This window comes from Fundulus heteroclitus, chromosome 20 (genome assembly GCF_011125445.2).
Source record: "Fundulus heteroclitus isolate FHET01 chromosome 20, MU-UCD_Fhet_4.1, whole genome shotgun sequence".
In the NCBI taxonomy this organism is placed as follows: domain Eukaryota; kingdom Metazoa; phylum Chordata; class Actinopteri; order Cyprinodontiformes; family Fundulidae; genus Fundulus; species Fundulus heteroclitus.
The window spans coordinates 21,042,710-21,060,031 of record NC_046380.1 but is presented as its reverse complement, the minus strand read 5'-3'; the positions used below and the strand labels follow the sequence as shown (position 1 = coordinate 21,060,031).

Below are 17,322 nucleotides of genomic sequence, written 5' to 3'. Positions count from 1 at the left end.
AAACAGATAAATGTGCCAAAATTGACGCTGACGATGATAACTGGTATTCAACATTTGAGGACACAGTGTTCCAAACAGTGTTTGGAAAATGCGTGCGTCTCGCGGTCCTTGAGCGAGACTTGTGAGCAGTGTGCATGCATACTGCCTGAGATCCGCCACAACTTATAAACCTTCGATATAGCAGAGAATAAAGTTTTCCCGTGGACAAGACCATGAGGTTTAGCAGTTGCTTAAGGTAACTTTCATATCCATTCTCAACTGTAGTTATATTCAGAAGAGCCTGCAGCCCAAACAGTTTGTTGTAGGCAGATGTAATGTTGTGCCTCTGCCTACATTTCTACTGATCTCTGTCATTCTGTGCATGAGCCAGAGATTCCCTGGAAGAGATTCCCTGGAAGAGAAAGAACAGACTTTTAAATTTAATATCATGCTCAATAATAATAAAAATAAACAAAGCATTCAAATAATTTATCCAGGCTGCAGACCCCAAAGCGCTTTACAGTACAATCCGTCATTCAGAACACTTCAAAGATATAACTGAAAGGTTTTTTCTATGTATTATTTCCAAAGGGAGTTACATTTTCTCTCGGTGTCATTCATATTTTCATAGGTATTTAGTTTGAATCAATATCAGAAATAATCAAACTATTGTTCTGCTTTATCATCAGTTTATGCTGTACCAAACTGTTTGAAAAGTCAATGGGAACAGATTAAAATGTTCACAAGGTAAGTTTCAAAATACACAAATTTGACCATCTAAACATAACGGAGGAATCAGTGTATATAGCCAAGCCAATGTTTGTTGCAATAAAGGATTTTGGTGCTGAACTTTAGCGAAGTCTTGAAACAACTCGAGTTTAACCTATGTGGATGAACTAGAACACAAGCTGGTATTCATCATCGCTTCAGCTGTTTTGGCTGAACATCAACAAATCACGGCAGCCAAGTTACAGGAATACTATGGAAGAGCCCCACAGAGCTGTGGGAGGAAGTAAAGCAGCCTATTAATGTCGTCTTTTGTCTGTACAAACGTTTATTGTGCAGGTTCACAGACCTTATGCATTCCATCTGTATATGAACTCAATTACTTCACACGGACAAGAAGGTTTTATTATCAAAACCGGCATTTTATTAGAATAGAAAGAGCCTTCATTGTCCCACAGCTGAGAAATAAAGGTTCTGGACACAGATTAAAAAAAGAAAACTTGGGGTTGAGTGAGGTGTTGCTGGAACAGGCTGCTGAAAAAAAAAATAAAGCATTTACTATCAGAGGTTACATAACAATGCTCTATAGAAACATGGTCTCTGAAAAATAGTTAAATAAAAGTAAAACACCTACGCAGTAGTATTAGATGTTATAAGATAAAACAGTGTCCAGCTTCTCTTTTTTGTGTTTATTTGGCTTTGTTATCCTGACAAAAATTCTTATTGTGATAAAATTGGTACAATAAAAAAACAACAGTATTTTAGCAATTTTATAAGTAAATCACTCTACAACAAGTAATTATGTGACTATGATGTTATATGTGTAAAAATAAGACAATGTGGCATTTAAAAGTTCAGAAAGGTTCAATTGCATTCAACTGTTTTTATAGATGAAAAAAACAAAACAAACAGTGATGTGCATTTGAATTTAGACCCCTCTACTCAGATAGCCCTATATAAAAGCCAGTGAAAGCAATTTCTTGCTCTCCGAAGTAAACCAATCAGAAACAGAGTCCACCTGCGTGTAATGTAATCTCAGCACAAATACAGTTTTTCTTTTAAGGCTTCAGAGATTCTTTTGAAAAGATCTGTTAACAAACAGCATCATAACGACAGAGAGATGCACCAGCATCATACAGTGGCAGGGCCATATATATATATATAAACCAGGATTTGCTGGTTATTGGTTATTTTTATTATTTTAAGATAAAAATGCTGACAACAGCTGCAATAAGACACAATAAGACAAAAAGAATCCCCCATGTTCAATATTTAGGTGGATGATCAGCCTCACCTGGGCCAAATATTTGCCTTTGAATTGAAATGCAAAACAATTTTGCTAAAGGTTTTCTGCAGGGTTTAATCAGCCTTTGAGCAAAACAACTGGGAGCCCGTGCTTTTGACAGCCGTAGAAACAGAGTTGCATTCTTTCCCCTCAGTAACTGACCTTATGTTGCCTTGAGATACGATCTCCACTCTTCTGGCCAGCAGCTTTGGGCAGGAAGCCACTTCCTCTGATGTTTGCTGAAGAGGGATTTTGGAGAAGAAAGCTTTGCCAAACAAAGGGGGCTTTGTGGCAACTGGCTTGGATCGCTGTATCGCTACATATTTCCTTACTTATGGACAGCCCCTGCTTAACATTTTGCTCTCACCTCCTTCCACCATCTCGGCCACCTATTTGCTTTTAACATTATTGTTTTTTTAGGTTTAGAGGGAAATGTTGAAATATTACTAACAAATTATGGTAGGCATGAAAACCCATTATTTGTTTACTATGTTTTTACTAGAGTAGTCAAATCTTTAACCACGCGTTCATGATATATTAGTTTGGTATTTGTGTTTATTTCGCATTAATGTGATGTTAATTTGCAGTCATCTAAAATATGAGGTGAACTAAAACAGCCCAATGCCTTGCTTTGTATCTGTAGCCCAACGAGCATTGACCCGCAGAAATACCATGGATGTCTCTATTTGGAGGGTAGGTAAGCTTAAATATTATCAAACAGAAACTTATTTTCAACCTTTGAGATAACTGAAAGCTATTTTTTAACATAACTGAAATGTAACTTTTAAACCTAATCAGCCAATTCACTTAAAAAGAAATACTAGGGAACTAGCCCCAAGTATAAATTAGAATGCACTCTCATGCAGTGCATCCTGTGAATGCAGACAGCCCTGTCAAAATGCAAGCAATAACTTTTGTGACGTATATCCTGTGCTGTTCATCTGAAAAACAACCCCCCCCCCCTCCACAAAATAAAAAAAATGGAAAATGGTTGGAAGGGGGTGGGGGGAGGGTGGTTAAATTTAAAAAGGTGCCATAACCTAGTTGCATCAGTGTGCACACTTTTAAACGAATACCTCCTTTTACATGCACATTTTGTTTCAATTTCAACACTGAGCCTTCTTTTCTTCTGTCAGCATCCCATTCCTTGGCTTGAAATCGCTTTTCACATTCAGCTTTTTTACCAAAACTGATGGTTTATGATTTCATGCATCTTGGCAAGAAACCCCAGTTCCATCTGAAGAAAAGCAATCCCAGATTCGCCCACCACTGTTTTCACTGTGGGTATGACAGTATCTTGGTCATGCTGAGCGTTTAATATTTTGTGCCAAACATACATTTTGGATTTGGGGCTTAGGTCTGGTTTTATGACATACTCTTTTACAAGGTTTTGAGATATTTTTAACAGAGTTGGATGTTTTCTTTGGAAGACTTATGTCTTTTGACCGTTTTCTCAATCCAGACATTTTGAGAATACACGAGACTGTTGTCACATGTAGAACTTAACTAACACCAACCAGTAATTACTTTAGGCCCTTCGATGTTACAGTTCCTATCTGTCTTTCACAAGTTTTTAGAAAAACATAAAAATGTTTGACATTGTGGTCTTAATTTTTGTGCTATGGCGTATACTTCTACACAGCCATCATCCAGTCTGCCCTCTGCTCATCTGTCACTGTCTGGGTTGGCTTAGAAACTGTTTCTTCCCACAAGTCATCAGACTAACAAACAGCTGACTGACAAAAAAGTGCCATTAATTTTTACTTGTCATGCCATACTGTTTATACTGTCAACCAACTCCACCTACCTCATGTAATAACAGTGTATATAATTCCCATTTATTCTAGCACACTGTGGACATGTATGTGTGTATGTGTATGTGCACTTGTACATCACTTCCCCATCCGACATGTACATAATAATGACAGCAATGGAAATAATATTTACTCCTGCATCCATTACACCATTGCATAATTGTCTCAATTCGTCTTCATGCTTATAATGTTATTACTGCAATATTTGGTTATTGTATTATTTTATAAGTTAGTACAATCCAGAGTCAGATTTCCTCATATGTGCACACATAGCTGGCAAATAAAGCAGATTGTTATTCTGATATGTTTTTTTTTTGTGCGTATGTGTGTGTGTGTGTGTGTGTGTGTGTGTGTGTGTGTGTGTGTGTGTGTGTGTGTGTGTGTGTGCGTGCGTGCGTGCGGGCGTGTTTTGCTCCTTGCTGATAAATTCACACAGTGAGAGCCTTCTGATTTGTTATAACGTCTATACAGGACAGCTGAACTTTATTCCAAAATTAATCAGATTCACTGTTTTTAACAGCAGGTGTAAACTCAAGGAGACTGAATACTAAAAACAATGTTAGTTTAAGGGTGTGCACACTTGTACAACCAGGTTTTTGCATCCCCCCCCCCTTCCCAGCAAACTGGAAAGATTGGTCTGCTTTCTAGTTCAGGATATATGTTACAGCAAAGGTGGTAAATCTTCAGAATAAATTTTCACAGTCAAATTTTTTATGTTGCAAAAGTGTATGCATTATAACAGAGGAGTGTACATTTTATAGATCTACTCTATCTTTGATATGGATATAAGAAACCTTGTCATTGAATATCATTTTTTTTTCAAAGACATGCTGTGAGTGAAACATCATTCATTCCCATTTCCCTTGACATCACTGGGACGTCATCTGTTGGCTGGCAGCTTGTCTTGAGGCGCTGGAAAGTATGCAACAAAAAAAAAATTGTAACAACAAAGTTTCACACTGCAAATGTTTAGTCCAAATGCGAAACATCAACCACTGACCTCCCAGATGGTTCCTTTGCCTTTGGCTAGTTTCCACACCATGTTGAGTGGGATCATTGATAACGAAGACAAGGACAAAAACCAGCCAATACAGTAAGCCCACCAAGGGTACACATATGAGTTGTTGAATCTCATTGGGGTGTATCTGAGCAGCAAAAATACCAAGGACCCCTTTAAAGGAATCCACATGAAAAAGAGAGAACATTGTGATATTGTGATATGAAAGTTAAACCTTATATGTGCAACCAGAGAGCTTTTATAGACACTCACAAAGCACAAAAGAGGGATGGCGTACAACCAGCAGAACTTGATCAGTGGCAGAGGTTTGTACCCAATCATGTCTTCGATGTTGTCAGAGAAGCGCCCAGCTCCTAGAACATAGAGACAGATTTACTAGAGCATAAAAAGGAATTTGTGTTGTAACTGCTAGTTCAAGTATCCATACATATCCCCCCCCCATCCCCCCAAAAATAAGGAATAAGATAAAATAAACGAACCAACGGTACCAAAGACAGCTGTGTCTCACCATAAATCCATCCAATAATCACTGACTGGAAGATTGCCATCATAAGAAGTGTCGGACCGCTGCACACATAGTGATCAAAGATCTGCAGGATGTAAATACCAGCCTGAAATCATAATGATTAATCAGTCAGTTAGTGCATGGCCAGGTTTTGTTGGGCAGGAGGGCTCACACAAACTGTGCTGTAGTTTGTATGTATAAGCACCAAATTCCCTCTCCAGGCCCCTTGGTCCAGGTATCAGTTAAAGTTGTTTTTTTAAACTCACCTCTGACACAAAGAAAAGGCCAAAAGTGAAGCTACAGGAGCAGATCAGCAACAGTAAAAGCTCTCTGCGGTATCCCTTCCTGATCTTGGAAGGACAGACATCTGATAACGAGGTTACGATGCTTTCCAGCCCAGCAAACTGAAAAAGACAAATTCGTACAGAGACATGTTGCACTGAGGAAGCATGTTATACAACACAGGACATTTTTCATAGATTTCAGACCGGCTATTGACCTGACTGTCGATTCCTAACAAAATAATCATGGAAAAAAAGCACATGGACCAGAACTGAGGCCAAGGCAGAAGAGTTACAGCTTGTGGGTAGACAATGAAGACGAGTCCAGGACCTGCGAATAATAATAACAATAAATCTTTGTTTGCAGACTTTTACGTCCATCATGTTAAAGAAAAAAATAAATACAAACCACAGAAATATAAAATATCCTTGGATGAAAAAAAAAAAAACAATCACTGCATACACAGCTGGTGCCTCCTTAGACTGAATGAGTACTGAGAACTACTCACTGTCGGATTTGTGAGTGCTAAAATTATACTGCTACCAGAATCATTCAGTTGTTCTCTAAAATAATACATTAACCTTCTTAAAATTGCATTAAAAGTACAAACACCACAACAGCAAACATCTGACTAGCACTTCCCCCTCTGGGCATCCCAAAAACGATTCTCATTGCATCATTGTATGCAACATGCAGCTTTTGAATGCTACGTTGCTTGCACAATGGCCACAAGGGGGCAGTATATAGTGGTGTGCAACAAGCCACTTTTACTCGCAAAATCAACCATAAAACATTTATTTAGTTTTAAGTTTTCTCAAAGTATTACTCAAAGTATTACTATGGCAGCACTTTAGTAAAATCAGACTAACATCCGTACCTGATTCGGCCACAGTGGAAATGTCAACACCCTGCTTTTCGGACATGTAGCCCAAAATTGAGAAAACAGCAAATCCAGACAAAAAACTGGATCCACTATTGACCAAGCAAAGATAGAAGGAGTCTCTGTAAAAAGTGTGGCAAAGGTAGAAACTTGTATCATAATTTTTATCTCTAAGACATACACATCAATTAACACTCTAGCAACCATATTACAAAAGAAAATTCAATTTGTTAGAGAACATACAGTTTTAATAAAATAAACGTGCATCATGCTACATGCACAATTGTTAATTCAGCTAAGTTATATATCTATAACAATATTTTAATGTGTATAAGTAGTCCTAATTAAACAAACAATTTCCCTTGCTGATAAAAACTAGAGCCACAAAGATACTCCTAAGATACTCACCTGTAACAGTCATTGTTATATTTGTTGTAGCTTCCAAGAGTCGTCAAAAATCCCAAGCATAGAGCAAATGAATAAAATATTTGTGTTCCAGCATCTATCCAGACCTAGAAAAAAATCAAAGCAAGTCTACCTGAATACACACTCAATGGACATGAAAAGGCAATGTGGCTGTGGTGGTACCTGTGGGTCAGCGAGCCGTCCAGGATTGGGGTACAGATAGTACTTTATACCATGCAAGGCTCCAGGAAGAGTTATTCCTCTGAAAAACAGCAACACTAACAAGAAGAGGGGAAATGTAGCTGTGAAGTACGTCGCCTGCAGGAAATAATAAAAATAAAAAACATATAAACAATCCACCATGGACACAGTTTAAAAAAGTGACATCCTGTCTGCCTACTGCCATCAAATCTGCACCATCGAGCCCTCTGACCACCGACAGCACTCCTGGTCCTCGGGATCCACTGCCCTGCAAGTTTGCATGTGTCTCTGCTCCACCACAACTGAATCAAATCATTGCATGACTTCCTCTGCAGCCATCAAGAGTTTGGAGGCAGCGACACACATAAAACATGCAGGAAAGTGGATCTTGAGGACCAGGGTTGTGTATCTTCCACCCATAACAAAAAAGCCGCACAAGGACCAAACCAGTTTAATCTGTTAGTTTTGAGGGTTCTCGCTTGAGCGGTTGATATTCCTACCAATGAAGCAAAGCCAAAGGCAACATAATCACGCTTAAACAGAGGGGAGATGTAAAGGCTGATTTTACAAACCACCACAAACTAATACAAAATATGCTTGCTACATCCGTCCATTCTGTCTAAGTGTGGTTTTACCTTTCCTGTGGATTTGACTCCCTTCCAAACACAAAAGTAGCAGATAATCCAGGACAGAAGAAGGCACAAAGAAAGTTCCCATCGTATATTTCCCAAGCTCTCGATGCCAGTGGACAAATTTAAAACTCGCCGTCTATAAGATCAAATACACTTTAAGGGCATACACATAATCATTTCAAACATGGTATAGTTTCTTTTTGCATGGTATAATATATTTTCACTTCTGAATATAAGAGTTGTCTGAACAAGGTTCTCTGTCTATGCTATAGCCCAATTAGAATTGAAATATAATTACGTTGCAACTTTATCATTTTTTCATGTTCGGTATTTTTGTAACAACAGCAACAACAACAAACAAACAAACAACAACAGTGGGCCCCGCTCCCACTGCAAGGAAATGTGGCCCAAATTAGATTTTTCAGAGGTGAAGGGACCAGGTCAGGCTTTTTAGAGCCGGTGGGAATGCTTAGATCTGTTTTTTCTTTAAATCAGATTTGAGCCACTTCCATATGTGGTCCTGAATCTGTGTGTGACTCCAGTAGGAACAACCAAGATGGATTTGATGCGACTTTGACGTCACTTTCCATCAACATCTGTCAGAACTTTGGCAGTTGGAAGTGATAGCAGCTAGCATTAGCAAGACAGACGGCAGCTGCTTGCCACAGCACTGCTCAGTGGAGAGACAGCAAGATATTAAACCTCATTAATATATGGAGAGAAACCATAATTCAAACCAAGTGGGCCACTCGCATAGGAACTGTTTGGTTAAGGGACATAGCAAATGGCTGGGCATAATTTTTGTACAGGCATTTTAACAGGTGGAGTGTGTTGTAATTTGCCCCCGTTGCTACAAAGGGTCTTTGTTTAGTAGTCAAGAGGAAAGGTGCTGGTATATAATTTTAAAACTTGCTCTAGACATCCTAAAGTAACAAATGTACTTGGTTTCTGTGAAGTTGGTAACAATCCCTGTCGACCATTCCTGACTGCATCCCCTCATCCAAATAGATCAATAAAGCTCAATAAAGCTCAATAAGCTCGATGCCAGTATACAGTGTTTCACTTTCCTTTCCCCCTTAGCACCTGCTGATACAGTAAAAGGCTTCACTTGGACACTTTAAACCATAAAACCTAGTTCTTCCATGATTGCTGGACCAAAGTGTTCTGGGTGTGAAGTAACTGTTATCGTTCTTTTGCGCATGCCAGTAAGTTTGAAGTTGCAAACGGTTCACGCTGGAATCAGATAGGTAGCATTTTAAAAGGAAAGTGAATGACCCACCAAAAAAAAAAAAAAATATCTAATTTTAGAAAAAAAAAAAATCACAACTGAGCATTAAGAGCTGCAGTGGGAACAATGCCATAGTTATTCAAGAAAGCAAGTCCAAATCTCAGAAACATAATTGTACTAAAATGTTTCTTAACAGTGAAAACAAAAGGTAATGAAATGTAGCATGCTATTGACAATTATTATTATATGAATGGATTTTATTGGCTTTTTATTGACCGTATTCACTTGTTTCAGTGAAAAAAAACAATGTGAATTGAGGCCATATAAATACGCTCAAATAATGGTTTTGAATTACATGTCGTCTTAGTAAATAATCAAATGATTGTCTCATTTATTTAAAAAAAAAGCCATTCAAACTATTGTGTGACAACCTAGAGCAGTTCATTTGTTTTCAGACAGACTAAAGACAGCTACGCTATTGCTTGCAGCCAACTGTCTCTCGAGATGGGCTCTCCAGCTGAACCAGTTTGATTACCACCATCTAATATCATAAAATATCATACCACGTTAAGATCTTTGATGAGGATGACAGTGACATGGTGTGCACAATCAGAACAATCAGAGTCTACAGCTCCTATACCTAAATGTGTTATTAAAAGTTCTTAACATATTTGGTACACAGGTGTTTTCCATTATATTGGGCGATTCGATATCAGTGCAAGCAAGAGGGAGCAAGTAATCTTATATGAGTGATGAAAAGAATCCAGATAAGTCGTGTATGTCCAAAATGTACCAGAACTTACTGCCAGAACTCCAGAACCGATGATGACAAAGATGCGTTCACTGAAGACGTCCAGTTAGCAGAGCCATTATAGTTGTTTATTACCACACAGTGATCTGGAATATATTAAAGGGTTTTTGAACATGCATGTCCAGTCAATGTAAAATGTAGTCCAAAAAAACAAATAAAACCGCAGTGGGTTGCAAAAAACATTTACATGTTTCGTCACACAACAATAAAAACTTAAATTTATGTTTTGGCACCTAATGCAGTAAATTACCATAAAATGTGCATACTACTATCAAGTGGAAGTAAAATTAAAAATGTCCATGATCTTTTTACTCTTGACCAATGACCCCCCCCCCCCCCCCCCCCCTTCCACAATGCTGCACTGATAAGTGGGTATAGGTAATGGATGGATGGATATTTTTTACTATACATATGCACAGATCTGATTTTTTAAAATCAGATCTGTGCATATGTATTCAGCCCCCCTGAATTGTCACTTTGTCAAGGCCTTTTGTGGGATATCCCTATTAGTTTTGCACATCTAAACACTAAAATTGTTGTCCCTTAATCTTTGTAAAGTGGGATAAACTCGCTTGGATTATATGAAGAGCTTCTCTGAACATCTAATTTTAAGTCTTCCCACTGATGCTCAATTGGATTTACATCTAGGCTTGGACTAGACCAACCTAAAACATGAAAATACTTTGATCTATCTATGTCATAACTATTCATCAGTAAGACCCTTGTGCAGATAACAACTATGGACTACAGGAGGTTTAAACGGTTTATTCACACAAAAGAGAAAGTGTTTCTTGCAGATTTGGGAGCGGCTCCAAGGACGACTCTAAGGAGGAGAGATAAGTGATTATCATACAAAGTGACGTTTGGTAATTTGCAAAGATGAGTAAGAAGAGCCTTGAGTCTTACTGCAGTCGGAAATTAAGGGAGTTCCGGGAAAGAAGTGAGTATACCCATGAGTGCTGAAGGTCGACAGGTTGTAGTGTGTGTAACGGATTGCTGATGGTGTTTGTTTTCGTGTTCCAGGAGGGAGATGGAGTGATGGAGGGAGGACGGGTGGGTGATTAATTGGTAATAATTAGGGAAGAGTGGAGAGGTCCAAGTATCGGACCCAGGGCAAAGTGAACAGAGGAGTGGTGAGGAGATTCTTCGGAGAGTATCACAGGGTGTGAACACCAGCGAACTCCGGGAAATGATGAGGCAGTGGGTTGTGGACTGGAGTACAGGGCTTCCTGGAAGGTGCACACAAAAGTTAAGCTGGGAACATAAGCGCTAGAGAGCAACAAAGTATATGAGGCCTGATTTACCTCTCTGCGAGTGAGAACAACCTGGCATCTGCCTCAGGGGAATCTGGTCTTCTTCAAGCTCCTCCTGATTGGTCTAAATGAGCTTCAGCAGTGAAGACACACCTACCTCTAAGAGGTAAACCACACACACACACACACACACACACACACAAATACAAATGCATGTACACACACACACGCATGTATGCACATACACACATACATACATAAACCTGCACATAGCCCTGTGGTTATGAAGTTAGCCATTCCACTGAGGCTCTGTTTATGCTCCTGCTAGGCTTAAAGGTTTTCTTCTAGCAGAATTTTTTCATCCCCTAGATTGCCCTATATTTAGCTCCATCCATCCTTCCCATAAACTCTTCCCAGTTTCCCTGTCCCTGCTGAAGAAAGCATTCCCACAGCGTTCTAGCCTGGCCAGCCAGACCGTATTACACACGGACTGTAAATCAGTCTGGTAAGGCTCCATTCCCTCCGTACCAATCACAGCACGAGAGGCGGGACTTTACGACGAGTCACTCTCAGCGGCAGAATTACCCATAATGCAGCAACGCTTTTCTGCTTCCATTAACGGTCAAGACACACATATAGAGATTTTTGTTGCTTGGCGCCTTGGAAGATTAAGAAAGTGCATGTCAGTACACCGGGTCTCCTCAGATTCTTTTAGACAAAAGCGGCAAAAAAAAAATTGTTCACTGGAGAGTTTGTTCAATGGCATGACATGTTTGACGGTCTACAAATTGAAAAAACACAGCGCATTGATTGGAGTTATTTTGCGTTACATCTGGAGTTATCCGATTGGTTCCAACCTCTTGACGCTGACCCTGTTAGCTTCGTCTTTGAATTCGGGCTCTACCAGCTCCTCACTAGACACACTGTGTATCAGTCTGGCTGGCCAGACTAACAGCATTCTGCTGCCACCACCACGTTTCACCTTGGGAATGTTCTGGCTTGAGACGTGTAAACATAATGTTTTGCGTGTAACACTAAAGGTTCAAATTTAGTCTAATCTGACCAGCACATCTTCTTCTGTGCTGCATCTGGCTTGAGGCACAGCGCAGACAAAACTTCTTTTGGCCGTCTTTCAACATTGACTTTCTTCTTCTCACTCTTACATAAATGCCAACTTTGTGCAGTGCTCACTAATAACAGTCTTATCCCACCTTAGTTGTAGATCTCTGCAGATCTTTCAAAGAGAACATGGACCTTTGTTTAACTCCCTCCTTGCCCAGCCTGTCTGTTTAAGAGCAGATGTGCTCTTTTCATGTTTCAGATGTTAGTTTAAACAGTTTTCTGAAAAATGTTAAAAGCTGATATTGTTTGACATCACTCGGCAATAACCCTCTATAAATCTAGATAAAAGTCTGCGTTTTCTGATTTTAATTTGGAGAATATGTGCCATTCCTGTATCTTTTTTTTGGTCATAATTATGAATTACATTATTTTTATTTCAACAGGACAAAATATTGAAAACTTCAAGGAGTAGGAATACATTTGAAAGTAGTTCTACACCGCTTAAAGTGGTTTACGCCCTTAAGCAGTATACGGTTCAATTAATTGTTATGGCATATGTAAGAGCGATGTGTTGTAATTTATGCATTTACCAGTATTCCACGCGTTGTTACAACTTGTCCAGGGCAACTCTCCGGAAAACGAAGCGAAGAAGTAGAGAAAAGCCCAGGCCAAGACTACAATGTAGCTGATACTAGCATAAAAAATTATCATCTGGCTGGCATATCCCAATCCTGGAAATAACATGGTTTAGTATTTTTGAGTTTTTCTTTAAATTTGATCTGGTGAATTTTAATCCAAATGTCAAATTCTTTGTGAGCTTGCTTACCTTCAAACAAGGGGCAGATCTTCCTCCAGCACATGATTCCCCCCTGACTGGTGTACTGACCCAGTGATGTTTCCAGTATGAACATGGGAATTCCACAGGTAACGAGGAACAGGAAGTAGGGAATGAAGAATGCTCCTGAAAATGCCATAAATTTGTTAATTCAGATTGAACATTTTGTCAGACCCGAGTAAATACAAAACACAGTTTCCAAAGGTAAAAAAAAAAAACAATCCAAACCAACCTGACCATATATAACAGTGTTTCCTTTGTTAAATCAAGAATCACATGGAATTAAGCCAGTGTTGTGCCAGTTCATCCTTGACAAGAACTAGTTCTTAATGTCAAACAGAACCCTGGAAATGTTGTTTTTTTCATTAACCATATTGTGGCAAACTTGCCATTTGGTGTGTTTAGATTAGATTAGATTCAACTTTATTGTCATTACAGAGGTACAGGTACAAGGCAACGAAATGCAGTCTATACAGAGCCTATATAGAGGAAAGCTGTATTTTTCACCCTTTCTGTGTTTTTCTCAGGCGCTGCCATCTTGCCATTCTGTCACTCAAATCACGTGAGAATATTCCTTATTGTGACGTACCAAATGCACCATGCCCTGGAACACGAACATGCAATAGATCCAAGGCAATAGTCCCTGTTTTCAAACTATAAACTGTTTGGTGGGACTTCCCATTTCCCTTTTGATGTCAATACTTCTTCCCACTGTGAAGAAGCCTTAACTTCCCAGTATTCCATTTGAGATTGGGATGGAGGTTCACCTTCTAGGAGGACAATGACTTGAAGCAATCTGCTAAAGCAGCAGTCAAGTGGTTTAGATTTTGGAGAAACATTTTAATGTGTTGGAATGGCCTAGTCAAAGCTCAGAGAATTGACGATCTGTGGGTACTGCTCTTCACAAGCTAAAAACCATCCAACATGAAGGAGCTGGAGCAGTTTTGCCTTGAGGGACGTACAAAAATCCCAGCGGCAAGATGCGGCGAGGTCCGATTTATCCAAAAGTCACTGGCAGCTGTAATTGACGCAAAAGATATTCTAGAAAGTACAAACTTTTCTTTGGGGGAGGGACGGGGGTGGTTTAAAGCTGTAATGTTGTATTATCATAGTTGTTGTTTGCTTCACAAAAAAAGTTAATTATGTGTTTTAAAAGTTTTAGGCATATTATGTAAGTAGATAGGCACAAACTTTGAAAACACCCATTTTAATTCATGTTACTTTCTTATAAATTTAACTTGTTTTTCCTCTACTTTCTGCTAGTCTTATACTACCTGTTGTTGCTTAACAAACTGCTACCTCCCACCATTATAGAACGGCTCAAAGGATCAATTTCCCCCTGCTGTACATGGCTTCTGTTGACAGACTGTCTCTGGTGACTGACGGCTTAGCTCTTCGGGGCACTGGGACAAGTACAACTTGTAAGTAATTAACTGAACCCCAAGGGAAAGTTTTATTTTTATGCTGTATTTCATGGTGCTCTCTGCCTGCATCAGTTTAGAAACGGGGCTTGCTTTTGAGGGCAAAACGTTAGCGGATGCTGCTGCTGTTGCCAGACCGCTTGTTTTGTCTTTCTTCTGTGGAATTTTATCTTTGTAGTGGATTTAAAATATATTAAACGGACGTTGTCGCTTTACCTGTAGTTAATTTGAGCAGATAGATTGAGTTAGCTGTTCAGAATTTAAAAAAATTCCCCTCGACCTTTGTTAACTGTTGCATGGGTTTAAACAGCAGATTGGCAACTGTGTCTAAGTTATGGTTTAAACTGTATTTAGATTATGAAAAGGAAACAATAATTAAAAGCCTGATGTTGGAACCAGAACTGTCCACGTTGATGCAGTTCCCTCCATCACAACACATTAGATCACCGACTATAAGAGCAGTGCTACAGAACTAATTAACAGAGTTTCTTGTCATTACATATTTTCTTTCAGCAATTTTTTTCATTTATTTCTCATGCTAAGAAGGAATATAGCAAAAAACAAATAACATCAAGCATAGCATGTTTGTCTTTTTTATTGTCTTTGTACACTTTTAATAAGATTTTATTCAATTGAACAACTTAGATAAACTAACAAATTTAGAAAAAGCAATACAATTTATAAAAATGTTACATATCATAAAACATATACATTTCTTTTTATATTATTGAATGCTCATTTATTTTAGTAACTCAACAACCTATGTGAACCGCATCATATAGGTTAACTACACACAGCTAGAGTTTTTAAAGCTTTTATTTCTGTTGTAATGATTTTATGCTTATAGCAAATTAAAACAACATTAAAGATTAGAATACTACATCAGATCGATAAAATATATTTCAAAAACCAAAATGTAGGCTTAATAAAAAGTATGTTTATTATCTGCTTAAAGGTTATTATTTTCAAAAGGCATTTTTTATCTGGAAACCCAGCCTCATCTGAATCCATGTTCGAATTTGTTGGCTCTAGCTTTATTTTATTTTATCAAATGTAATAAATGCATGTCATTACCAATGTTATTGATAATACACCCTTGTCTAATCGGTTAATGTTTTAATAAAACATGGCATTCAGAATAAATCAACCCCCACCCAACCCTCACAAGAAAGACAGAAAGAACAACCAAATAATAGAGAGAAAGAAGAAACTAAAGAAAGCATTCGTGACCGAGTCAGTTATAATCATAGAAATGTACTTCTAAAAACTAATGTTTCTATTCCTTTTTTTGAACACTTGTCTAACCCGCTTATATTATTTTCTACATTAAAGTATTACAAGTGCTGAAAATGTCAACTTGCTCTCAATCACTTTACTTGGTTGTTTGAAGGTTAAATGAAATGGACAAAAAGTAGATAAGATAAATAAACCATGAATTACATTTTTATCGGTATACATAGCATGTTTCTTTTTAGATACATTTGAAAAAAGGAAAATGGTAAATATAAGATATAAAACTCATTGTTTTTCATATAAGATATCAGAATAACTTTCAAATAGTAGAGAAAATGTAATGTTAGTGTTCATGAATAATCAAGCTGGGTTAGTCCAACCACTGTACGACATCACTTATGGTAAAGATTAAAATTAGATTAGATCCAAACAAGTTTCGATTTCCTTTGAAAAAACACAAGTAGCATTTTATTTTCACAACCTTTGATTAACAATTAAACTCTTAATTCTGACAAATTATAAACAAATAGACAAGACAGCACTGACCTCCTCCATTCTTGTAGCAAAGGTATGGAAATCTCCACACATTGCCAAGTCCAATAGTGGCACCAGTCACAGACAGGATAAACTCCTTTTTGCTCTCCCACTTTCCCCGCTCCTTAACAGACCGTGAAGCAGTCTTTGTCGGGAGGTGGCACAGCTTCCACAGAGAGTCAGCCATCCTGACAGGTGAACAATTGTAAAATGACGGATGTAGAGCTTCCGCGTATCAATTGTCTTCCTGGGGAATGTAAAGGAGAATTATGGGTTACCTAATAGTTACCTAATTGACAGACTGACCTTTAGTTAAACCACAAGGGGGACCTCTCGCTGCTTCCTTATTAGAAATTTTCTGGCATATAAACCACCAGTGAAGGTTTAGGTTGATTTTTTTTTTCTTTTTTCTCTCCTTTTTTCTTTTTTTGCCATAACAAAAAGCACACCAGAGTATTCAAAAGTAAGATGTGGAGTATTTTTAGTAGACAAACAAAGATAAAAAAATCAACAAATGAACAAGACAGAGGAATGCAAAAATTGAAGAAATTTTTTTTTTTTTTTTAAATGCAACTTAGTAAAAAACAAGCAAAAACACAAAACAAAACTTTTTTGGGTGCTTGCCACAGAAAGATACACTTTACTTACTCTATTAAACGCCTTTCACAGACAAAGCAATCACAAAATGCTGTAAAGAAAACTAATAAAACAATTAAAATAAAATGAAATAAATTCAACAAAATGCCTGTTTAAAAAAGTTTTTAACCGCTTCTCAAAAGAGTTCACAGAGTGAACTAAACGTAGCTGCAGAGGTAGGCTGTACCACAGCTTTGGTGCCACGGACTGAAAGGCTCTCCGTTTGTTTTTAATCTGGTACGTGGAACAACTAACAAAACCTGAGCGTCCCAACAAAGGGAACGAGCAGTGGTATATTTTGTAAGAAGATTACGTAAGTAATCTGGGGCCTGGTTCTTTAGTGCTCTGTGTTAGTATGATAATTTTAAAGCGGATCCTGGTAGCCAGTGTAAGAAATATGAAATGGTGGTGATATGATCTCGCTTTCTGGAGGAGTCTGGCTGCTGCATTTTGTATGGTTTGGAGGTGTGAGAGTTCCTCAGAAGGGACAGCATGTACCTTCTGAGCATTACAATGATCTAAGCACGATGACGCAGTTTAGAAATGGTCTTGAAATGAAATAGGAGCGAGACAGAGATATCA

At 38.2% G+C, this 17,322-nt stretch overlaps 1 protein-coding gene across 3 annotated transcripts; it reads right to left on the bottom strand.

Moving 5' to 3' along the window:
• Window positions 1–1,106: 1,106 nt before the first annotated feature.
• Window positions 1,107–16,828, bottom strand: LOC105933230 (sodium- and chloride-dependent GABA transporter 2). Of its 3 annotated transcripts, none has more exons than XM_021321568.2 (15): window positions 16,753–16,828; window positions 16,117–16,351; window positions 12,908–13,042; window positions 12,672–12,812; window positions 9,759–9,852; window positions 7,731–7,863; window positions 7,078–7,212; window positions 6,898–7,001; window positions 6,487–6,611; window positions 5,827–5,939; window positions 5,594–5,731; window positions 5,331–5,433; window positions 5,075–5,175; window positions 4,805–4,975; window positions 1,107–4,716 (listed from the first exon to the last, which is right to left on the bottom strand). In XM_021321568.2, exons 2-15 carry the CDS (start codon window positions 16,289–16,291, stop codon window positions 4,624–4,626), a joined length of 1,761 nt encoding a protein of 586 aa, XP_021177243.2. In that variant the 5' UTR covers window positions 16,292–16,351; window positions 16,753–16,828; the 3' UTR covers window positions 1,107–4,623. The 3 variants fall into 3 exon arrangements, with proteins under 3 accessions (XP_021177243.2, XP_021177244.2, XP_036007273.1); XM_021321569.2 differs by having other exon boundaries at window positions 5,331–5,412; XM_036151380.1 differs by having other exon boundaries at window positions 6,487–6,581.
• Between the last annotated feature and the right edge of the window lie 494 nt (window positions 16,829–17,322).